The 20,254-nt window shown below is 44.9% G+C and overlaps 1 protein-coding gene across 7 annotated transcripts in view; it reads left to right on the plus strand.

Moving 5' to 3' along the window:
* The window catches only part of CUX1 (cut like homeobox 1), a 274,071-nt gene that overhangs the window by 219,988 nt on the left and 33,829 nt on the right, over nt 1–20,254 (plus strand). For 6 of the 7 annotated variants that reach the window (XM_066333199.1, XM_066333200.1, XM_066333203.1 and 3 more), the window contains 3 exons: nt 6,741–7,043; nt 11,334–11,522; nt 16,341–16,605. The exons of the other annotated variant lie outside the window; for it this stretch is intronic. In XM_066333199.1, coding sequence (XP_066189296.1) covers nt 6,741–7,043; nt 11,334–11,522; nt 16,341–16,605 — 757 coding nt within the window. The remainder of the gene's footprint in view (nt 1–6,740; nt 7,044–11,333; nt 11,523–16,340; nt 16,606–20,254) is intronic. 7 annotated transcript variants of the gene reach the window in all.

Raw genomic sequence — 20,254 nt, forward strand, 5'->3', positions numbered from 1 at the left:
TAACTGCACGTACCTACGTGTCTGACATCATTAGAGATGCAAACTGCAGGGAGCCTTGTGCACTCCCTACACAGGACTGGGGGAGTTTATGACTGTAGGGAGGATCATATTTTCATGAGCCACATTAATTTGCAAATTGTGACTAGGCAAGGTTCACTCACTCAAGAGTAAATCCACCAAAAGCACTACCTGGGAGAAGGCGCTTTCACGCGTATTTTCTTTAATTAGTCAGAAGAGGGATGTGTTGCAGTGCTCTCCCACAAGTGCTGCACAGCTTTATTACGTAGTTGAGGCTTGTGCTGCACCCACTGTTAGGGAGGAGAGTTGCTATTATGGTGCTTTAAAAGATTAACTTTAGAATGCTAATTTGTTCTCATCCCTGGAAGTGTCCAAGGCCAGGTTGGACGGGTCTTGGAGCAACCTGGGATAGTGGAAGGTGTCCCTGCCCATGGCATGGAACCAAAATGAGATTTAAGGTCCCTCCCAACCCAAATCATCCTGTGATTCTCTGATAGGACCCTGCAAAGGCAGCCATAGCTAAAGGTAAAATCAAATAGAAGATTGGAGGGAAGAAATCTCTCCCTGAAATTTTCACACCTTTGAAAACTGAATATACCAGGGTTGTCCTGGGGATGTTGATCAGGCCCTGAGTCTCAGGGCAGCATTCACCAGGTTTTGGTCTACAAATTGGATGGAATGGGCAGCCTCATCATCAGGGAAAGGGAAACTAATCCAGTCCCAGTGTGAGACACTTTGATCTCAGGCAACCTGCCAGGCCTCTTGTTGTCCATTAGCTCATCTACATGAGGAGGTAAATGCAGCCCTGAAGTAGCAAATGCTCTTTTAAGAGATTGCTGAGAAATCTCCTGTCCACATTTGTCTGCTTTCATCTTGCCCACCCATGTGCTGATCTGGGAGTGAGCAGAGCCCGGGATGCTCCCGTGGGACGTGCCCATTCCCCCCAGTTCCTCAAGAAGCAGCTTGGATTAGTTTGGAACAAACCTGCAGCCTGAGCTATGGACAGTGGGAAAAGTGGTGCATCAAAGCAAGAGCCAGTGAAATCATGTTTGGGCTCTCATCAGAATGTCACAGAGTACCCTGTCATTTTGTTTTAGCAACTTGTCCTTCCAAATGCGCAGTTCGCCTTATGGCATGCCAGCAGTAAAAATGTCACTTACAATAATTACTTTTTGGTGAAAATGCTTGCTGACTTCCTACCTTCAAGCTGTTTTTTACACAGTGGGGAGATAATAAGAAATGACTTTATCCTGACTGCTCAAATGAACACTAAATGGAATTTAGGTTATTATTGCTGCAGATAGAGGACTGTGTATTGAAATTTAAATAGTGGATCAGATAAACGACAGAGATTTGTCTCTGAAAATTATAGTGGATCCGTTTTTTCAATCCACTTCTCCCTGAAACTTAAGGCAGCTGTTGTCTGCCTGCTGTCTTTAGAATATAATATTTTTCATAATCCTTTTAGAGGCCCCTGAATACCTTCTGTGTTTTGCATGGTCTTCCTCAACTTCACCATGTTCTGTGCCTCGTTCCCCATGAGTCCTTTTGCAGTTTATTAGCTAAGCCTGTGTTAGCAGCAGGCCTTGGACAGGAGCACTGGTGTCTCAGGTGTGCTGGGAGGAGAGACTGAGAGCAGCCTTGTGGTTTGTGCTCCCAGATTCCAATGCTCTTGTTCAAGTCTCTGAACTTTGGATTTGCAAGTGGATGCAAAATCAGTTTGCTGCCAGAAGTGAGGTGGGGTCTGAGCAAAAGCAGCAAACCTGCAGCTCTCAAAATGCATAGGAGAAGCTGCAGTGGAGCAATCTGTCTGTGCTGGCAGAGCTGATGCCTCTGGGACTGGTGAAACCTTCTCTGTGTCTCAGCACTGCTCTGTCATCTGAATCCCTCCATGGAGGGGATACATCCAGCCCTGGTGTCAGCTCCTGTAGATGTCTCAGATCTTCTGGGAGCTTGGAGCAGGTGGCACCTGCAGGTCTTTGCATCTGAGATGTCCTGAACTTGAGAAGTAGCCTCCAGCTGAGGAGTGCTGTGGATCTGAGCTGTGCTTCAGCACGGAGGGACCTGTTGGATGCGTCCTGTGGCCTTGGGAAGAGTTCCTGGACATCACAGAATTGGTCCCTCTTGAGCAGTGCCCTGCAGTTCCGAATGTCCCTGAGGTCCTGCAGACCTGGTGATGCTCAGGAGAGCTGCAGGAGAGGAGCCCTGCACAGCCTGGGATTCCTCACATTCCACATGGCAGAGCACCAGCAGACCTTGCAGAGGGCTGAGACTCTGCTGGAGGAAGTGTTTCCTGGTGATTTGCAGGCTATCAGTGGGAAAATGAAGCAAATGAGCTTCCAGCATCCACTACTGGGGACCCCAGCATGGGTGGGAACTCTTGGAGAAGGATAAGAAAATCTGGAGTTCAGGAAAACCACCTGTAATCAATGGACTGAGACCAGAACTCTCGATTTCAGACCTGCTCACATTTTCTGAAACTGCCATGGCAGATGCTAGGGGGAAGATATAGGGGATGGATGGGACCAGAGCAGCATTTGGATTCATCATTGTGCCAAGGAATGCAAGACCACAAAGGATTTTCTCTGTTTGTGTAACTAAGGCAGGGTTAGTTTGTTATGGTTCTCAACCAGGTTTGTAAAATACTCAGACCCCAGACCTGTTTGCTGAATTGTTTGCAAAGTTAGTTCAGGTTCTTACCAGATAGATACTAAGGGATGGGGAGGGAAAGGGCTGTGATGATGGTTTGGGGTTTTGTTGTACTTAGATGGTCATTCAAGCAGCAATTTTATATTGAGAAAATGGCATTTTAAAAGAAAAAATGAGATATTTGTGTAACGTTGACTTTGTTTCCACTGATTAATACATCTTCATTTTAGACTGTGCATCCCTCTCTGATATTGTAGGAAAAACCAGAAGGGAAGAATTTCCTGACTTAAGTGTGCTCTTCCAGGAGTGAGTGTCCCCAAGCAGGGATATCTGTGCTGGCAGACTGAATCAGGTGTATTTGTCTTTCTGGAGACACATTTGCCTCCAAAGCCTGGAAGTTCCCCTTCAGTGCAGGATCATCACTCTCCCTGAGCTGTCTCAGCAGCTGTGAAATAGCCAGTGTTGCTGTTTGGTTCTCTTCGTGTCTTGGCCATGAATGGGGCCCAATTCCACTTGCCAAACATTTCAGCTTTTTTTGCATTTCTGCAGACATCACTTCTGGTACCTGATTTGTATTTTTGATTATTATTTCCCATGCTGCATATTTGAATGTGCCCCTTAAAATCACTTGGAAGGGCTTAACTTCCCTATACTCCTATATTTTGAATTAATAATGTAAAAAAGTGCTGGTAGAACCTTTGCTCTTTCATGACTCAGTTCTACTTCAAAAGTTTGGATTATTTAAGTGCATTTATGTCTTGAGTGTTTAATGACATTTGTCAACACCCACCTGTAATTGTACAGAAATTACTTGGGGGGTTTTTATCATTTAAAACTGTGATTTTAAGCTGTGTCTTCATCACATGTGGGGTCTAATGGTCACCATCATTCCATAAAGTCATTTTTGGGGACACCCTGTTTCCCCCAGCCTCTGTAAAGCCCAGGACATTACTGATGTCTTTGGCTACCTGAAAGTTAAAAATTCCCCAGGTTCTGCAATGACCTTGTCACCGGTGATGCTCTTGATCTCTTCAGCTCTTCCAGCACCTCATTTTTGAAGCTTTGGAGCTTTTACTTCACATCTTAAATTGGATGCAGGCTGTTGGAAAGCAAACCCCTTTGGTACAGCAAAGTTTACTTGGGATTTATTGAAGTAATTTCATCCAAAGGTGGTGGCTGTGGAGTTTGCAGGTTGTTCTGTAATGCAGTTTTATATTTATATTGACAAAATGGTCCTTTCCTCCCTAAACACAAATGTGAAAACATCCAGTGAATATTACTTTTAAGAAACAGGATTGCTCTTCAGTTAGTGTTATTCTTCAGAGCAGTGTGGGGTTCAAAAAGCAGAACAGGTTTTAAGGAAATAAGCTTCCAGGGTATTGTTTTCATTGGAAATGTTCAATTGCTGCTTTGGAAATCTTAATGTATATTTTTCAGATATCCTGAATTTGTGTCTTTGTCTTGTGAGGAACTTCAGAGAAATGAATACAGCCAAATTATTTCATAAAACATGTGAAATGGCTGTGGATTGACAGTTAAATCTGGAATACTGAATACAGTCAATTTTCCCCTTTGTTCTGTCAGCAGTCACTTGTACTCTAAATGTCTATTTAATTTTTTAAGTAGATTAAGGGGAAATGTTTGCATTATTTGATTATTGAATTTACTTTCCCAAATAATGGATCTTTTCCTCAAATATTTATGTGGTCTTGAAAATGCTTTTCCAGAAGGGAAAAATGCTAAAAATGAATGGGGAACATATTTTGAGTTATTTGTAGTACGTGTACATAATGCCTCGCCTGAAATCACTGTGCACTTGCCTTTTGGTGGGGGAAAAAAAAAGCAGTTTGTCATCTGTACTGCCTTCCAAAATTAGATTCTGATAATCCCACCTTTTGGAGTAAATGAGCAGCAGATTGGTCTTAAAAATGAAATTCAAGTAAGCTCTTGGTAAGTGATATAAAAAATAAATAAGCTAATATGTGAGCAGCAGAGAGCATCTCGGTGATAGATGATAACACAGATTACCTTTGTTGTGCTCATAATTAGGCTGGGCAGGGAAAGGAGAGGGAGAAGGAGGCATTAAGAAATGCTTTTGTTTAGTCCTGTGTGGTTGGGTTTGGTTTGGTTTTTGGTGTTATTTTTAAATTATTATTATTATTTTGTCTTTTTTTTTTTTCCCCCTGTGCTCCGTGTGGCTCACCGTGCACGGATGAGGAATTGTGTAGGAAATTTGCAGCTGCTCTAGTTACTCAGTAAGATTTGTATAAGCTGGCACAAGGGACAAAATTAGAGGGAAGTTGAACGAGTGCCGTGCAGTTTATTAGCTAGGCAGCCATAATTTTGACCTTGCTGTGGGTTAAAGGACACAGACCTGAGAAGAAATCTGTTTATCATGTAGGGAATTCATGCCATCCCTGACAGTGTACAGTGAACAAGATGGATGATCTGCCAAATTGGTCCCTCGCATGGGTGAATCAGGGCAAATTTACAGTACCATTCCTTTGCTGCTCCTGATACAGAAATAACATTTCCCAGGGATTCTGGTCGCTTGGATGATGACCCAGGGTGAGCAGAGGAAAGAAATAGGATTTGTAGGATCCCCTTTACCTTAAAGATTTACATGTACCTCCCTTTCCTTTTCTGTCTGCTTCTTTTGCATCTCACATAAAGCACTAAGGAAAAAGTCAGATTTTTAGGTTTGAGAGAGCGACTTCAAGTGAGTGTGTCAGGGAAGCTCTTGAATGCAGCATGGGAAAGCTCCTGAACAGCAGACACCATTATCCTCTGCCCTCTGCTCCATTTGGGCCTGACTCTGCCTGGGACAATATTTTCCTTCAACACTTGGGATATGTTCCTCTGCTGCACAGGCTTCATGCTCTGGAATGATCTGACAGTATTCTGGATAACAAACTCAAAAACGAGTGAGGTTTGCTGGCAGCCACTGCCTGATGGCACCTGAGAATCCTCTGTGGTGGCAGCACAGGGCTCAGAAAGCTCTGGGCTGTGTTGGAGGGACTGGATTGGGGTGAGGTCTGGTCTCCTTGTGCAGCTGAGAGCTCTGTCAGCTTCCTGCAGACAGCTGGGGTGTGTGAGGCTGGAATCCATGTCATTAACCCTGGCAAGAAATGGGTGGGAGGCAGCAGAAAGGAGGAAGCAGCCCCACAGAAATGGGAAAAACTGGATGGAGAAATCGCCTGTGCTCCTTATCTCCTGAGTTATTCTTGTAAACCACGTTGCCTGTGTGTTGTTGCTTTAAAGAAGGTTCAGCCTGTACCCTCAGATGTCTGGAATCTCTGAATAAGCTCAGTCAGTACGTTCTGTGAGAGAGAAATTTATTAGGGGAAAACAACATTTTGTACAGAACCTATTGTTGTTGGCAAATTAACAGATTGGGAAAGCTTTCTTTGAATGAAACCAAGTGTCACAATAACAGATTTGGGTGTCTCCTGATCCACTCACTATCTTTATGTTGGATTCTCAAACACTTTAATTAATACAACATAATTACAAACTGTATTTTAATCTTGTTATTTCTGGACAAAGAGAATTGCAAAAATGTGATGTGTGCGATAAGAAACAAAATGAAATCAATAAAACTCTCAAGATAGAGCATTGTATCAGTTGTAGAAAATCCCTCATTGACAGAACGAAATAGTGGCTGAGTGAGTTTCTTACAAGTCACAGAAGGAGGTTTAAACCAGTCTAGAATGGTAGCTTTAAAACCATCCTTATATAAAAATGTTGTGGCAAGCAAAACTGAGATTGCCTGACCAAGGAAATTGCGTGCAAACTTACAGACTATTGCAATTCAGTTTTTCCTGATTTTTATTTGTATTTGCACATCTTGTCTATGAGAAATCAGAGACGACTCAAGATAAAATTAGAAAATAATTCTTGTTTTTAAAAAGAGGCTTTTTAGTACCCAAGTCATAGCAAGTAGCATTTTGCATACTTAGGCATTTCTTGAAGTAGGTAGAATATAGATGAGGAGGAAAGTTAAATATCCTGCAATCAAAACATTACAATTATGCTAAAGTGGGGACTTTTTTCTCTTTTTTGTTTAATTGCAGAAAGTACTCCAAAGACTTCTGCCAGTTGCAGTCCTGCTCCTGAATCTCCCATGAGTTCCAGTGAGTCAGTGAAAAGCCTGACTGAGTTGGTCCAGCAGCCCTGTCCCGCCATAGAGACGAGTAAGGATGGCAAATCCCAGGAATCCAGCGAGGCACCTGCATCTGAATCCCAATCCACCACCCCTCTGCCACTCTCAGGCCACTCAGCACTCAGCATCCAGGAGCTGGTGGCCATGTCCCCTGAGCTGGACACCTATGGCATCACCAAGAGGGTCAAGGAAGTGCTCACGGACAACAATCTTGGTAAATGGCTTTCTTCTCATTTCTTGATCAGAATCCTGTGTAAGTGTTCATGCTTTTGTTGTTGGCTACTGTAGATGTGTATAAGGCCTGGGTTTGACTCTGGCCTAAGCTTTAATCTGCCAAAAAAGGTACCTAATCTTTCTAAAGTGGTAGAAAGCTCCTTTCAGATTGTCACACTCCACTTCAAATGTTGTCACACCCTTGTCACTACACCTCTAAGCTCTGCTCCTGGCACAGCAGCCAGGTACTGCTCCCACCTCCCAAAACAGAGCCCAGCAGCTGTCAGGACCCCCAGAACCCCAGAGGCAGTCAGCTCTCCCCTTGGGAAAGGCTGTTTCCCCCACACTTGCAAATTCCAGCCCCGTTTTGGGTGAAGGAGAGGAGCCCAGTGTGGTTGGAGAGGGAGGTGCACCACAAGCAGGAGCACAGTGTCCCTGCAGAGCTGGGAGGGGAAATCCAGACTCAGCTGAGGTTTAGATGAGCCTGAGATAAATGCACAGGGCCACTCTCAGTTAATTCTGCTCAGAGATGTGCAAAGCTGAGGCTGCTTTTGCCTACAGATGGGTTTTTGGCTGTTGAATTCAGTGTCATGACTGTTTGGAGTAGTCACTGGGAATAACCTGATGGGAGTGTGGGAAGTCCACATTAACACTGTCACTACACCTCTAAATCCCTGGTTCTTCATGTCTTTAACCCCTGCTTCCCTCTCAAGGCTTTGGGAAATGTTTCTGGGATCCTTTGAGGGCTCTAGCAGGAGGGCAGTAAGGCTGGCCCAGTGTTACCTGCTTCTGGGTCTTAGCAAGGGATTCATCCCACCTGCATTAGGTGTTCAGGGGAATGTCTGGTGCTCTCCAGAAGTACCAGTTTCTCTTCCTTCCCTACAAATAGGACCAAAAGTTTAGATTTAGACTGATGATGTTACTTACGTGAGAAGAACTTTATTCATATCATCTAAAAATGATGATTGTAAAAGTAAAAACTCCTCTATTTTAGTATGTGAGGAAGCCTTTTTTTCATCTAGACACAGAATAACATATTATTGTCTTAAAAAAATTTTAAGGGGTAAAAATATTGGGATGGGGGAGGTCCCAAGTTCTCTCATTTAACATAAATTTGGGAGAAAAAAAAAGGAAATGGCCCTGCTCACTGACTTACCCTGAATGAGATTATGTTCCACTGAGCCCAGCAGAATTCCTTACCTGTGCATTTGGCTTGGGCAGATGGTGGTTGCTTGTTCAGTGGAGAGAACATAAAGTCCCAAATCCTGGTGTGGGTTTGCAGATCCAAGCCCCTGGTTTTTGGGCAAAATGCTATTGAGTTCTCTGCCTGCTCTGGTGCTCCAGAGAGGTTTGAAAAAAAAAAAAGAAAAAAAAAAAAAAGAAAAAGTATTTTTGTTTACATTTGCTTTGATGCCATTTTTACTTAGTCTTTTTTATTTCCCATGATTTTTGTTTTCCTACAGTGTGGCTGACAAGCCTAAAAAGCAGCAGAAGAGCCAGGAAATGTGCCCCAAACTCTGCATTAGGTGTGGAACCAGTTTCAATGTCTCCTTTTGTGCCCTCAGTGTGCTAGTGCACCAGGTTTTCTGGTGCACAGGTTTCTCTGGTTTAGTCCACTGGGCCTTGTGAACCTGTCACAGGCAACTGGTGGTGGCTGAGGTGTCCCAGTGTCACCAGCCAGTAAAGACCACAGTTGGACAAAACAATTCAGACTGAGTTGGGGGAACGGCTTCAAATTGAAACAGAGTAGGCTCAGATGGGATTTTTGGAAGGAATTCCTCCCTGTGAGGGTGGGGATGTCCCAACACAGGGTGCCCAGAGAAGCTGTGGCTGCCCCATCCCTTGAAATGTCCAAGGCCAGGTTGGACAGGGCTTGGAGCAGCCTGGGACAGTGGAAGGTGTTCCTTTCACCAGGAGTTGGAACTGGGTGATCTTCAAGGTCCCTTCCAACCCACACCATGCTCTGAAGGTTCTGTGGCTCCAGCACACGATGCTGGCAGTGTCCACACTGAGATGCTGCTGTTCTGAGCCCCAAAAGTCAGAGTGTCCTCAGTGATTCCCTGCAGAGGGAAGCAGATGCACTCAGCTATTTGAGGAGAGGGAATATTGAGCATTTTGTAGGAAGGGTCAAGATAATCCATGAAACCAACACAGTTTTGTCCATTAGGATCTACACCAGTGGGAACAGGCATGAAAGATGGGGAGGAGTTTTAGGAAACCTGTGCTTAAAAATATTCCTGTTATTGACAGTGCTCTGATGAAGATGGAGCGTGATACACCTGCTACCTCCTGAGGATGATTTCTGACACCTTCCCCCTTAGCTTGGGAGCCTTTCAGGTGTTTTCTGCTGTCCTGCCATATCCTGACATAAAATAAACAACACAAACATCTTTAGCTTTGTTCTTAACACCTAGAGAACATGATGTTACCTCCTTCCACATTTGCATTTTTAATTTTTAGGCCGTAGTTTGAGGTTCATTTCCTTCAGCAGCACTGCCAGCACTGCTCATTCCCAACCCTTTTGCAAATCTGTGCCCCTATTCCTGTTGATGTGGCAACACAATAACAGATTTTTAAAGTAGTTGTGTTATCTTGCTAGTAGCTGGCAGGTTTACAAAGAAATGGATGAGGCTTTGCTGATGTTTTTAAATACTAACAGGGAGCAGGTTACCCCAGCACTACATGTGATAAAAACATGAAGATAAAATTGATAATATTTCCCCTGAACTACCTCTTTTGTCTGATTTTCCTGGTATTGAGGGTAGTGGAAAATCACTTATTACTCAGGAGCTTGAGTGAATTCTGAATGTAGGTTTCTGTTCAGTCTGTAAGAACTGTTTTCAGGGTTAGTTTTACAGCTTCTTAGCAGAGTGTCATGTTAAGCCCTGTTCTCCTTTCCCCTCTCTGCCTCTCATTATCTCAGCTGCTTCCTCTGAAAGCTTTGCAGACCCATCTGCCCCACACATCTGAGTGGGATGTTCTGCAGCTTCTCACTGGTCCCATATTCCCTCCTCTCTACATACAGGCAAAAAAAAAAAAAAAAAAAGGCCCCACCAGGGCAAAATTCTTGGGATGTTTTTAAAGAGAAGGAGGAAGGGAATCTTGGAGTTAAGCACAGGGGATGGGTCTGTAGAGCAGATATTTGCCAGAGCTGTGTCAGGATTAGGGAAGGCTTTGAAGGCAAGAGCTGGTGGTGATTTTGGTGTGGGCTTGTCCTGCAGAGCTGTGGGGTCAGCAGCCCCCACTCATCCCCATTGTCCCTTAGGGATCTGTTGGTTACCACTTGGCTACAGACGCTGGGATGTGAATGGAGGAATGTTCTGCTGTGTGTTACTGAGAGCACTCAAAAGCTGAGATCAGACACAAGACCCTGAGGCCCAAATTTGGGGTTTATGGAGAGATCTTTGGGTTACCTTGAGATGCCATGACAGCAGCACTTGTATCTTAAACCCTGGTGACTCAGATAACTCCAGGGTGTCTCCTGTAGCAGAAGTTGGTATCAAGGCAGTGCAGCTGAGGAGGAGCACTGAAGTGAAGGGGGTTAGAAAACTGTGTGGTTGGGTTTGAGCTGCACAGGCTTTTTCCCCAGTCCTGGATAAGTTAGACCTTTCCCATATAAAATCATTGGCAGCAATGCACATATAAACACTGTACACTGTAAAGCATTTGCAGATTTTACCCAGCCAGATGACAGCGTTTTGTAAAAGAACTAAAATTAAGGATTCTTAACTAGAAATACTGTAGAGGTGGTAAAACAGAAATTGTATTGCAAATTCTGATTGTCTCTAGTGGTTAAGGTACAGTTAGATCTCCACAGATAGTACAGCACAGAAATTCCATACATGTTTCTGTGAGGACATTTATACGGCCATTGCTGAAGGGGGAGGTTGCATTGCTCTTGGTTCACTGATTGCTGGAAATGTTTGGATTGCCCTGTTGGAACAAAGCTGTGGCACTGCCCTCCTGCACAAGGGCTCAGTAGCCTCACTGCTGTCACTAGTTGCCTGCTTAGCTAGAAGTTCAGTTTATTTTTCCTCTCCTAATTTTATTTTTTGCACACTGTTTCACTGTAAGGTCCCCAAACGTGTCGAACTCCTCCCTTTATCCCAGGCAGATCCTGAGGATTAAAGCTCAATATTTACCCTTCTAGTGGGGGGCAGAGCATTTACTCTCCTAAATATCTCTCCTGGGTTGTGAAGCAGTCCTGAAGTCAGAATAATTGAGGAATGATCTCGTGTTCTTCTCCGTGTCTCGGCTGAGCGAATTCATGCGCTTCTCAATTTCGCATTAGGTCAGCGTTTGTTCGGGGAGACAATCCTGGGGCTGACACAAGGCTCTGTCTCAGACCTGCTGGCTCGCCCCAAGCCCTGGCACAAGCTGAGCCTGAAGGGGAGGGAACCCTTTGTCCGCATGCAGCTGTGGCTCAACGACCCCAACAACGTGGAGAAGCTGATGGATATGAAGCGCATGGAGAAAAAAGGTAACGGGGAGCGGAGTGCTGACTCACCCCTTCTGCTCTTCCCAACATCAGCCTGGCTTTTATAGCCCTCCATAAATAGTGGAGAGGCAGCATTGATCCACTCTTAGGAGGGTTATGCAAAAGGACTTCCCGACGGCTTTTTTGGAGCTTTTATTTGATGCTCGCTCAAGCAGATAGGTCCCAAAATAAAAAGAGAACAAACACACAACAAAAAGCCAGCCCCATACCCTAAATATTCACCAGCTGCTGGGGAATCGTTGCTGTTTTCTCCTATAGATTAATTACTGAGGCCCTGGTGTATCACTGATAACTTGCCTTACCAAATGAGAAATGTGAGTTTGGGAGCTGGCTTTGGGTTATTAGTTAATAGTGCCGCAGCTGGGCACAGATGTTGGGCTGCAAGAACTGTGCATTGATTCCTGGGAAAGCTCCTTGCCAGTCCTGCACTGATGGTTGCTGAGAGGAGAGAAAAATGCAGCCTTTATTACAGGGTATTGCAGAATAATGATATTTGTAGCCTTTATAGGGAGGGGGAAGGTGATTGTGTTAATACAATAAAATTTGTGTCGTGCTCACATCAGACAGGGTCATGGGGATGGACCTGTGAGTGGTCTGAGTTGTTACTGGGTATTTTAGTAGGGAGTACATCCTGCAAATTTATCCAGCTCTCTCCATTTAAAATTCATCACTAAAACCCAGTGGTTATTCAGAGCCCTGCTTTTAGTATGTTCGTGTGATTTTACAAGAGAGACTCGTGGGCTGCCATTATCAGCAGTTAACTAATTAATGATATATACATCTCTGGAGCTACCCCTTAATGATATTAGCACAGACATCATTAATCGTGTACACTGAAAGCTCTGCTGTTGACTGATGTTCTGAAAGCATTTACACATTTGATCAAGAACTTGGTGATTATATTTAAAATTGCAGTGAGGGAGCTTGTGGGAAAATTATAGTCTTGCAGGCTTTTAAGAAGAAATTCAAACCCCTGTCACAGTAACTAGTATAATATAAAGCAGTGCAGTATCTTAGCACAAATCGTGTATGATCTTCCATGGGGAGTAAAATCCACTTGGGTTTCCCACTTACAACTGTAAACCAAAGGGAATCGTGAGGGGGTTTGCTGTATTAGAAACATGGCAGGAATAAAATTGTCAACTAGCTGGATTTTTATAGCCTCACAGAGAATATTGCCCATAATGCAGCAAAGTAAAATAAAAATAATTTAAAAGTAGTGCTGACAATATCCTTTCAAAACTATTTTCTAAACTGGATTCTTATCAAACAGTGAGCGATACATATGGTCTGTAGATGGCATCTGAATAGAGATAAGGCCATAAATCATTGAGACTCTGCACTGAGCTCTGAACTGTGCAAGTGCTGTCCTCAGAGCAGAGCAGTCTAAAGTGAATTCAGCCCTGTATTTTCTGCAAAATCCTTTCATGCAGGTAAGGATCCTGTGATTTAACCTTTTAAATTGCTCCAGAGCCACATTAAGAATTTAACTTTCCCTTCAGCTAATGTCAGTTAAAGAACAATGCGACTGGGTCTGCTTCCAGTGAAACATTATTATCAATTATTTCTCTGCCACATTTTATTAAGGGAGTAAATTAATAATTATGATAAAGGTGAGCTGCATATCTTTTTTTTTTTTTTTTTTTTTTTTTTTTTTTTTTTTTTTTTTTTTTTTGTTCTACTAGTCTGAAGTTTGTACTATAAATGTCCCTTTGAAGAGGTTCTGAAAATTTGCAATGTACATTAACCAACCTCTTTGGAGGGAGCTGGGGGTTCATGCTCACCAGGCTGAGACATTCTGCACACCTTTCCTGCCTTGGAAGAGTTCATTCCTCTCATTACCTCCAGGGTGTTGGGCTGCTGGAACATCACACTCCTCACAGAACAGCACTGCTGTCAGAAGAAAATTGAATTCCCTTTATTTCCCCATTATTTCACTTTTTAATAATCTTGTTCAATACCACATAAGATCAAAATTATATTAAAAGAGGCTCTGTTTTATCTCAGTGGGCAGCTGTGCAATGGTGTCTGTGGCATCCATAGCTGGGCAGATGCTGGGGACTCTTCCCAGAGGGACATGTGGGTGGAAAGGTGTAACTCAGTCAGCCTCAGACCCACATCCAGACCTTTGCCCAAATTACAGCTGGGCTTCCTTTTTTTTTGCATATGTCTCATGAGAAGCAGAGGCTGGTCACAGACAAAAATCAAACTCCTCCAAAAATTAAGTGTTTGCAATTTGGATTCCAGTTTGAGCCTTGCTGTCACTGCAAATGTGCTGAATGATCTCCTTACATTGTCCACACGCACAAATATTTAAAAATAAAAATTAAAACGGAAAAGCTTTTAAAAATGTCATCTGAGTTCTCAGAGACCAGCATTAAAGCCTGAAGTCTGAGTCCTAATTCTGCCTTTGGCCCAGTGGAAATTTGTCCTGCTAATAGATTACCCTCCAGAAAACAATTCCTCTGACAGAGCAGTGGGACATCCTCCTCTTTATTTGTATTTTAATGAAATATGTGCTTTTATAAAATTTGTTCCATTCCCATGAGAGCAACCCAGCTCAGCCAGTGCACCTTTTGTGATCCCAGTGTGAGGTTACAGGGGCAGAGGAAGGAATGGCATCTTTCCCAAGCTCTCACAGCTCCAGATTGTCCTTTGCTGTTTAAGACAGGAGCTCTGCCCTGCCAGAAATCTCATCCTTTGGAGAGCAGACAAAGGGAAATCCAGCACATCCTGGTCCCTGAAACTCCAGTTAGAGGTGGTCTGAGCACCTTTCACATCTCCATGGCAGGTTCTGTTTTGTTTTGTGGCCTCCTTGAAGCTGCTGCCCATTGCTGAGGTGATGGATGTTGTCCTCCAGCCCCTTGGTTCTGCTGTGCAAGGAAACAAGGGGGCCTTGCTGTAGTTTGCATGACAATGCAAGTTGAAAATAAAACCCAGGAAGGAGCTTTGTGATTAAACACCTTATAGAAATGTGAGACTATCTTGCTGGAGTGATTCATTCCATGGTTGAAGGTTGTACCAGTTCCTGGAAGGCTACAAAAATAAGGCCAATGGGTCACCTTGAAATAAAGCAGGGGTTTTGCAGTTTTACATCTGGCTGGAACAACTTAAATAGGTGGATTTTTAGAGCAGATTTATTGGGAAAAAAAAGAAACAACACACTTTGTTTTTTATGGTTATTTCAAACGTGTGCAGGACTGTATCACGTCAGAGTGATGGATCACGAGCAACTCACGTTGTGTTCCATATCAGTGATCTTACACAGTAGGCAATCCACAGGTAATCTGTCATATTCAGGAAAAACAAAATGTGGGCCATGCAGATACCCCCAAAGGTTACAGAGAGTGTTCAGAATTCACTTCCATGATAGTACAGCCACAGTGCCAAAGGTCCCACTGGAGGCACCATGGAGAGGGCAGGGTGCTGGAACCCACTGGAGCCAGAAAACCCAGCCAGTCCTGGAGGGAGCCCTGCCAGGAGACATTGGCTGGGGTTTGAACACTGCAGTTTATTTGATTGCACTGAATTTTTATTCATTGTGCAGCCTCAGCCTGAAGGCAGAGCTGTGGGGAGAGAAAAATTGAATTTTTGAAGAATTTGGTTGCAGACCAGTGTGACTGGCCCCTCAGTGTCCCTGGCTCCAACCAGAGCTCCTGGCTCCTGGAGATTTAATGCTATTGGGATTGATGTCAGGCTGGTGTCATCTGGAACTTAATACCCAAGGTTATCGAATTGTAGCTCGGGAATACATAAACTCTTAAATATCTAGAAGGTATTTAACAGGCCATTAAATATTTTATTGACAAGATTCCTCTATATTTGCTGTTTTCAGCCTGCTCATTAGCAATGCTTGTGCATGATACTGCCAGGTGCAGTAAATCCCACCTCTCCATGCCCAGTGTAAATCAATCAAGTCAGTGACAGCCTTTGCTGGGGCTCCTTCCTTGCAGATTTTGCCAGGATAATTCACTCCCAGTCAGGGAGGAGAGTCAGTGGCAGGATCACAGGCTGCTGCCATCAGCCTCACCGAGCCCATCAGTGCAGGCAGAGCTTTCTTTAAAGTGTCTGTGTTTTGGAAGGAGCTTTGTGTATGGGAGGAGGGTGCTGGGGGCTGGTTTTCTTTCATAACCTGTCACTGCCACGGCAGAGAGCTGTGGGGAAAGGCAGCAAACGCCTGACAGGGTTGTTGAGCCCATCCCTGGCATCTCCGGGCTCCAGGCGCCATCGTGTGTTGGAGACGGCTTGGGAAGGGCTGGGAATGCTGCAGCTCCCCTTCCACAGTCGTGTTTTCCTTCATGTCAGAGACACCTCCGTGTACACCTGAAGTGTTTTAATCACCAAACCCCTTTCAGTCAAAAAATGGAGCACAACTGCCCCAGTCAGGGCCTTACGTGGGAGTTCACTCCTCTTGGAGGAGTGAACCTGAAATGAGTCGTGTGAACTGAACCCTGTCATTCGTGTCCCACATGCATTGTAAAGGCAGCAAACCCTGGCAGGTTTCCAGCTGATTTACCCTCTTTTCTGAGGGTGAACTCAGAAAAACTGAACCCTGTCATTCCTTGTCCCACGTTCATTGTAAAGGCAGAAAACCCTGGCACGTTTCCAGCTGATTTACCCTCTATTCCTTCCTTCTGCCTCTTGCATTTGGTGTTTGGTGACGCCCCATCCTTCCCATCCCCTCCCAGCGGCCCATCCCTGTGTCTCCCCCCTGCTATCCCCCTGTGAATCCCTCAGCTGGTGCCCCCACCCATCCTGCAGTGGTAGCAGCCGTGGCTGACCCTGTTGCCTCCCTTGCAGCCTACATGAAGCGGCGGCACAGCTCCGTCAGCGACAGCCAGTCCTGCGAGTCGTCGTCCGCCGGCATCGACTACAGCCAGGGCGCCAGCCCCCAGCCCCAGCACCAGCTCAAGAAGCCCCGGGTGGTGCTGGCACCAGAGGAGAAAGAAGCTCTCAAACGAGCCTACCAGCAAAAGCCATACCCATCACCAAAAACCATTGAGGAACTGGCCACGCAGCTCAACTTGAAAACCAGCACCGTGATCAACTGGTTCCACAATTACAGGTGCGTGGCCTCCCGGGAGCCCTGCTCCTCGGGGATGTGTTGGCTTGGCTCTGGCAGGTGCTTCTCTCAGCAGGCTGTGTGGGGTGGGTTGTGCAAAACAAGCGGCTTTGGCGGCAGGGAGGTTCTCACTAACACAGTGCTAATGCTCCAGACTAGTTTTAAGTCATCCCTGAGGAGCAGCAATACTCACATATTGATGTAAGTAGTGCTTTTAAACAGAAAGTCTGGCTTTTGGGGTGGGCGTGGATGTAGAGATGGCCACTGATGAATATTTATGAAGCCACTGCAGCAGCCCAGGCTGCTGTGTCTGACTCACATGTGCACACTCACAGACACGTGTTGGGTGTGTGGTGGGTGTTGTCACTGGGTGGGGGGTATTTGGAAACGTCCTTCACTGGATGCCATCAGAATTGCCCTGCTTTCACTGTCATTTTCCTGCATCGCAAAAAAAAAGGAGGATTTTCTTTTAGGCCTTGAGTCACCGAGCTCTGAAAATAAGCACAGTGTTTGTGCTGTGTTTCTGGGAGGTTTCATGGAGTCCTGAAGGGTAGGGAACCAATAACCCTGAAGTCAGGTGTGGCCAGAGAGAGGGACTTGTTACAGGGGCCTGAAGTGCCAAGACAAGAGGGAATGGCTTTAAACAGCCAGAGGGCAGGGCAAGATGGGCTACTGGGAGGGAATTGTTCCCTGTGAGGGTGGCAGGCCCTGGCACAGGTTGTTCAGAGAAGCTGTGGCTGCCCCTGGATCCCTGGAAGTGTCCAAGGCCAGGTTGGACAGAGCTTGGAGCAACCTAGTCTAATGGAAAGTGTCCCTGCCCATGGCAGGGGGTGGAACAAGGTGAGCTTTAAGGTCCCTTCCAACCCAAACCATTCAAAAATTCTATGATTTATTTCATTGTTATGATTAAATCACCGAGTCCCACTGAAATAAAATCTTGGTCTGTTCAATTCCTTTCTCATTTGAAGAGGAACCTTCTCCACATTTGAACCCCTGAAGTAGGTTTTGGCCTGGGGACAGCCATGAAAAGAGACAAGGCTGGAATAGCACATAAGAATTATAAGGATTTGAATAAACACATTATCAGCTGTGCTTGGGATTGGAAGTCCTAATTAATGCAGCAGACTTTTCTCCAAGAAATTTGTGCTAATGAATATTGAACAGGTACAGTTAAGCTACCAGATTTAATACTATTCTGCTCCTACACTCGGAGCCAGTAATGTTCCTAATTAGTCCAGATTGCTAAACTTGTTTGTTTTTAAAAACTGCTAACATTTAAAGGGTAGGTTTTCACTTTGGCCCCTCTCAGCTTTTACCGGGGAAGTTGCTGAAGCAAAAGCAGCAGAGTTTAATGAGCTATCTCCGAAATATCGTGCACAATAGTTAAATAATGTTTACAGTAAACAATACAAATTTTTTTAAAAATCGAGTAATCATATTTACACTGAATTTCGCTGCCTTGAATTCAGTACAGATGCAGCCTCTTTTCACATCTCAGAGCCCTCCAAATGCAGGCCTCTTCCAATTCCCACTTGCAGGCAATTACACACACAAGTTGGAGGGATGCCTATGGAAATAGGTTCCCTTCGGCCTGACAGCAAAATGTGCTGTTCTCACTTGGGCAGACGAGCGCGGGAGCGCTGGTGGCAGGTGTCACCTCCCTCATCAGCACCAGATCCCTGCCTGGGCGTGTGCTGCTCAGAGCCTTCAGCCCCACCTGCCCGGGGAGGAGGTGCTGACAGCTGGACACAAGATCAAACCCTGCAAACAGGGAGCTGTGGGCAGCGCTCGGGGCTGAGCACGGAGTGATCTGGGGCTGCTCCCAGATGTGCTGCCGGGACTCCAGGGCTTTCCAAAGCTGTGTCTAGGCTGTTCGGAGCCCTGTGTGCTCTGAGCACTGAAAATTCAAAACACAGACCTATTTTTTGTTCCCCTTGACAATAACTTTCTTAGTTGTCATGCATGAATTTCTCTTACATCATGTGTAGGGTGTTGCAGAAGAGGGACAGGTTCTGAGAGGGGAGCAGGGTCTGGCTGTTCTGCAGCTCATAGGTTATCACAAATGGGTGGTCTTTCTTTCGGTCTTCTCTAGGCCACACTTAACTTTATTTATCTCTTTCATACTCTCCCTCAGCCATTTCTTTTCCAAACTGAAGAGGTTTTTTTATACAGAAGCAGTTCCACATCTCAGACCATCTGCTTGTGCTTTAATAGTAATTTTTTTGTAGCCTTAGATAAGGGAGGGCACAGATTTGGACAAGTTTGTCTTGCTGTCTCTTGGGAATCCTGTTGCAGTGATGCTTTTCCTTTCTGATTCAGCCCAAATCTCACTTTCCAAAGGTGGTTGCTACAGCAGGATCTACCTTTATATTCGCCAGATGGAAAGTCAGCATTAGCATTTATTTCCTGCAGCACAAAGAAATGCTGAAAAAATATCCTCAGCAGGCAAAGGAATAATTCACTTCAGAATATAAATGGGTATAAAGGATTTTGACATGTCTGCAAACTTCTCCAAGTCTATGGCTTTGCATTCATACCAGTCAGAGAGCTCTCAGAATATGCAATAAATATCCCTTGCTTTGCACCAGTGAAGCACAGACAGGACACATCAGAGTTTGAGGCCCTGATGTCTTAAGAGTGGTACAGAAAAGCAGGACGGAGGAATTTCTATCCCATTCAGCTGTGGAAACTGGCACATAAAACTCAATAAAGCCACAGAGGTGATACTACAGACACATCAGGAAGGAAACCTGGAATTGTAATCCAGCACTCTTGGATTCTGAGTGGATTCTGAGTGTATTTTTCAATGAACTCCATATTGTGCTGGTTTTGATGTTGTGTAAAGGCTTGTCCAGGGAGCTGCAGCAAAACACCCAGGAGGTCTCTGATGTTTTGAGTTCCACTGGTGGAAGCCAACAGGGTGTGTGGATGTCGAGGCCAACACCTTCCCCAAGAGGAATGCTCTCTGGAATCCTCTAGCTGCTGTCACCAGCTCTTCTTTACCATAAGAATTTAATTACTATGTTAATCAGGAGCCAGACCAGATTCCAGAAGCAACGTATTGGGTGTGAATTCCAGGGATTTCCACAGACATGGGTTTGATGTTTGTAGGGCTGTGGTCAGACTCTCGGCGAGGTTCAGTACCTGCTGGAGCTGAGGTATTTTAAATGCCATGCAGGCACAGAGCTCTGACCAGCCTCCTCTCCTGACCTGGGGGATGTTACAGAAGCACCATGTTCTGGATCAATGTCCATGCAGGGAGATTTTTAGGCATAAATAGAGCCTGATAATCGATGTTGCAGGATGCGTGCAGTTAATGGGAATAGAAAATTAATGTTAGCACCTGTGGGCCTCTGTTAGGTGAATAATATTCTCCTAGGGAAAATTACAGACCCCCTAAATCCTTCAGAAGTGTGGAGTCAGCGAGTACTGCTGAAATACTCTGTTGCATTTCAAGTAAGTCAATAAGATCATTAGCTTCAAAAGCAGTATTCAGGTGGTGTTCTCCACTTAGCTGAATGTTTTTCCATTGTCTGCTGTCTTCCATAGCACAGTTAAGGAAAAATAGAAAATCCTTACAGCCATCAGTGCTGGGACAGCATTTCACTTTGGTTTGCAGGCCCTTTGGCAGTTCCCTGTGGCTGAAAACAAG

Source organism: Sylvia atricapilla, chromosome 20 (assembly GCF_009819655.1).
Source record: "Sylvia atricapilla isolate bSylAtr1 chromosome 20, bSylAtr1.pri, whole genome shotgun sequence".
Lineage (NCBI taxonomy): Eukaryota > Metazoa > Chordata > Aves > Passeriformes > Sylviidae > Sylvia > Sylvia atricapilla.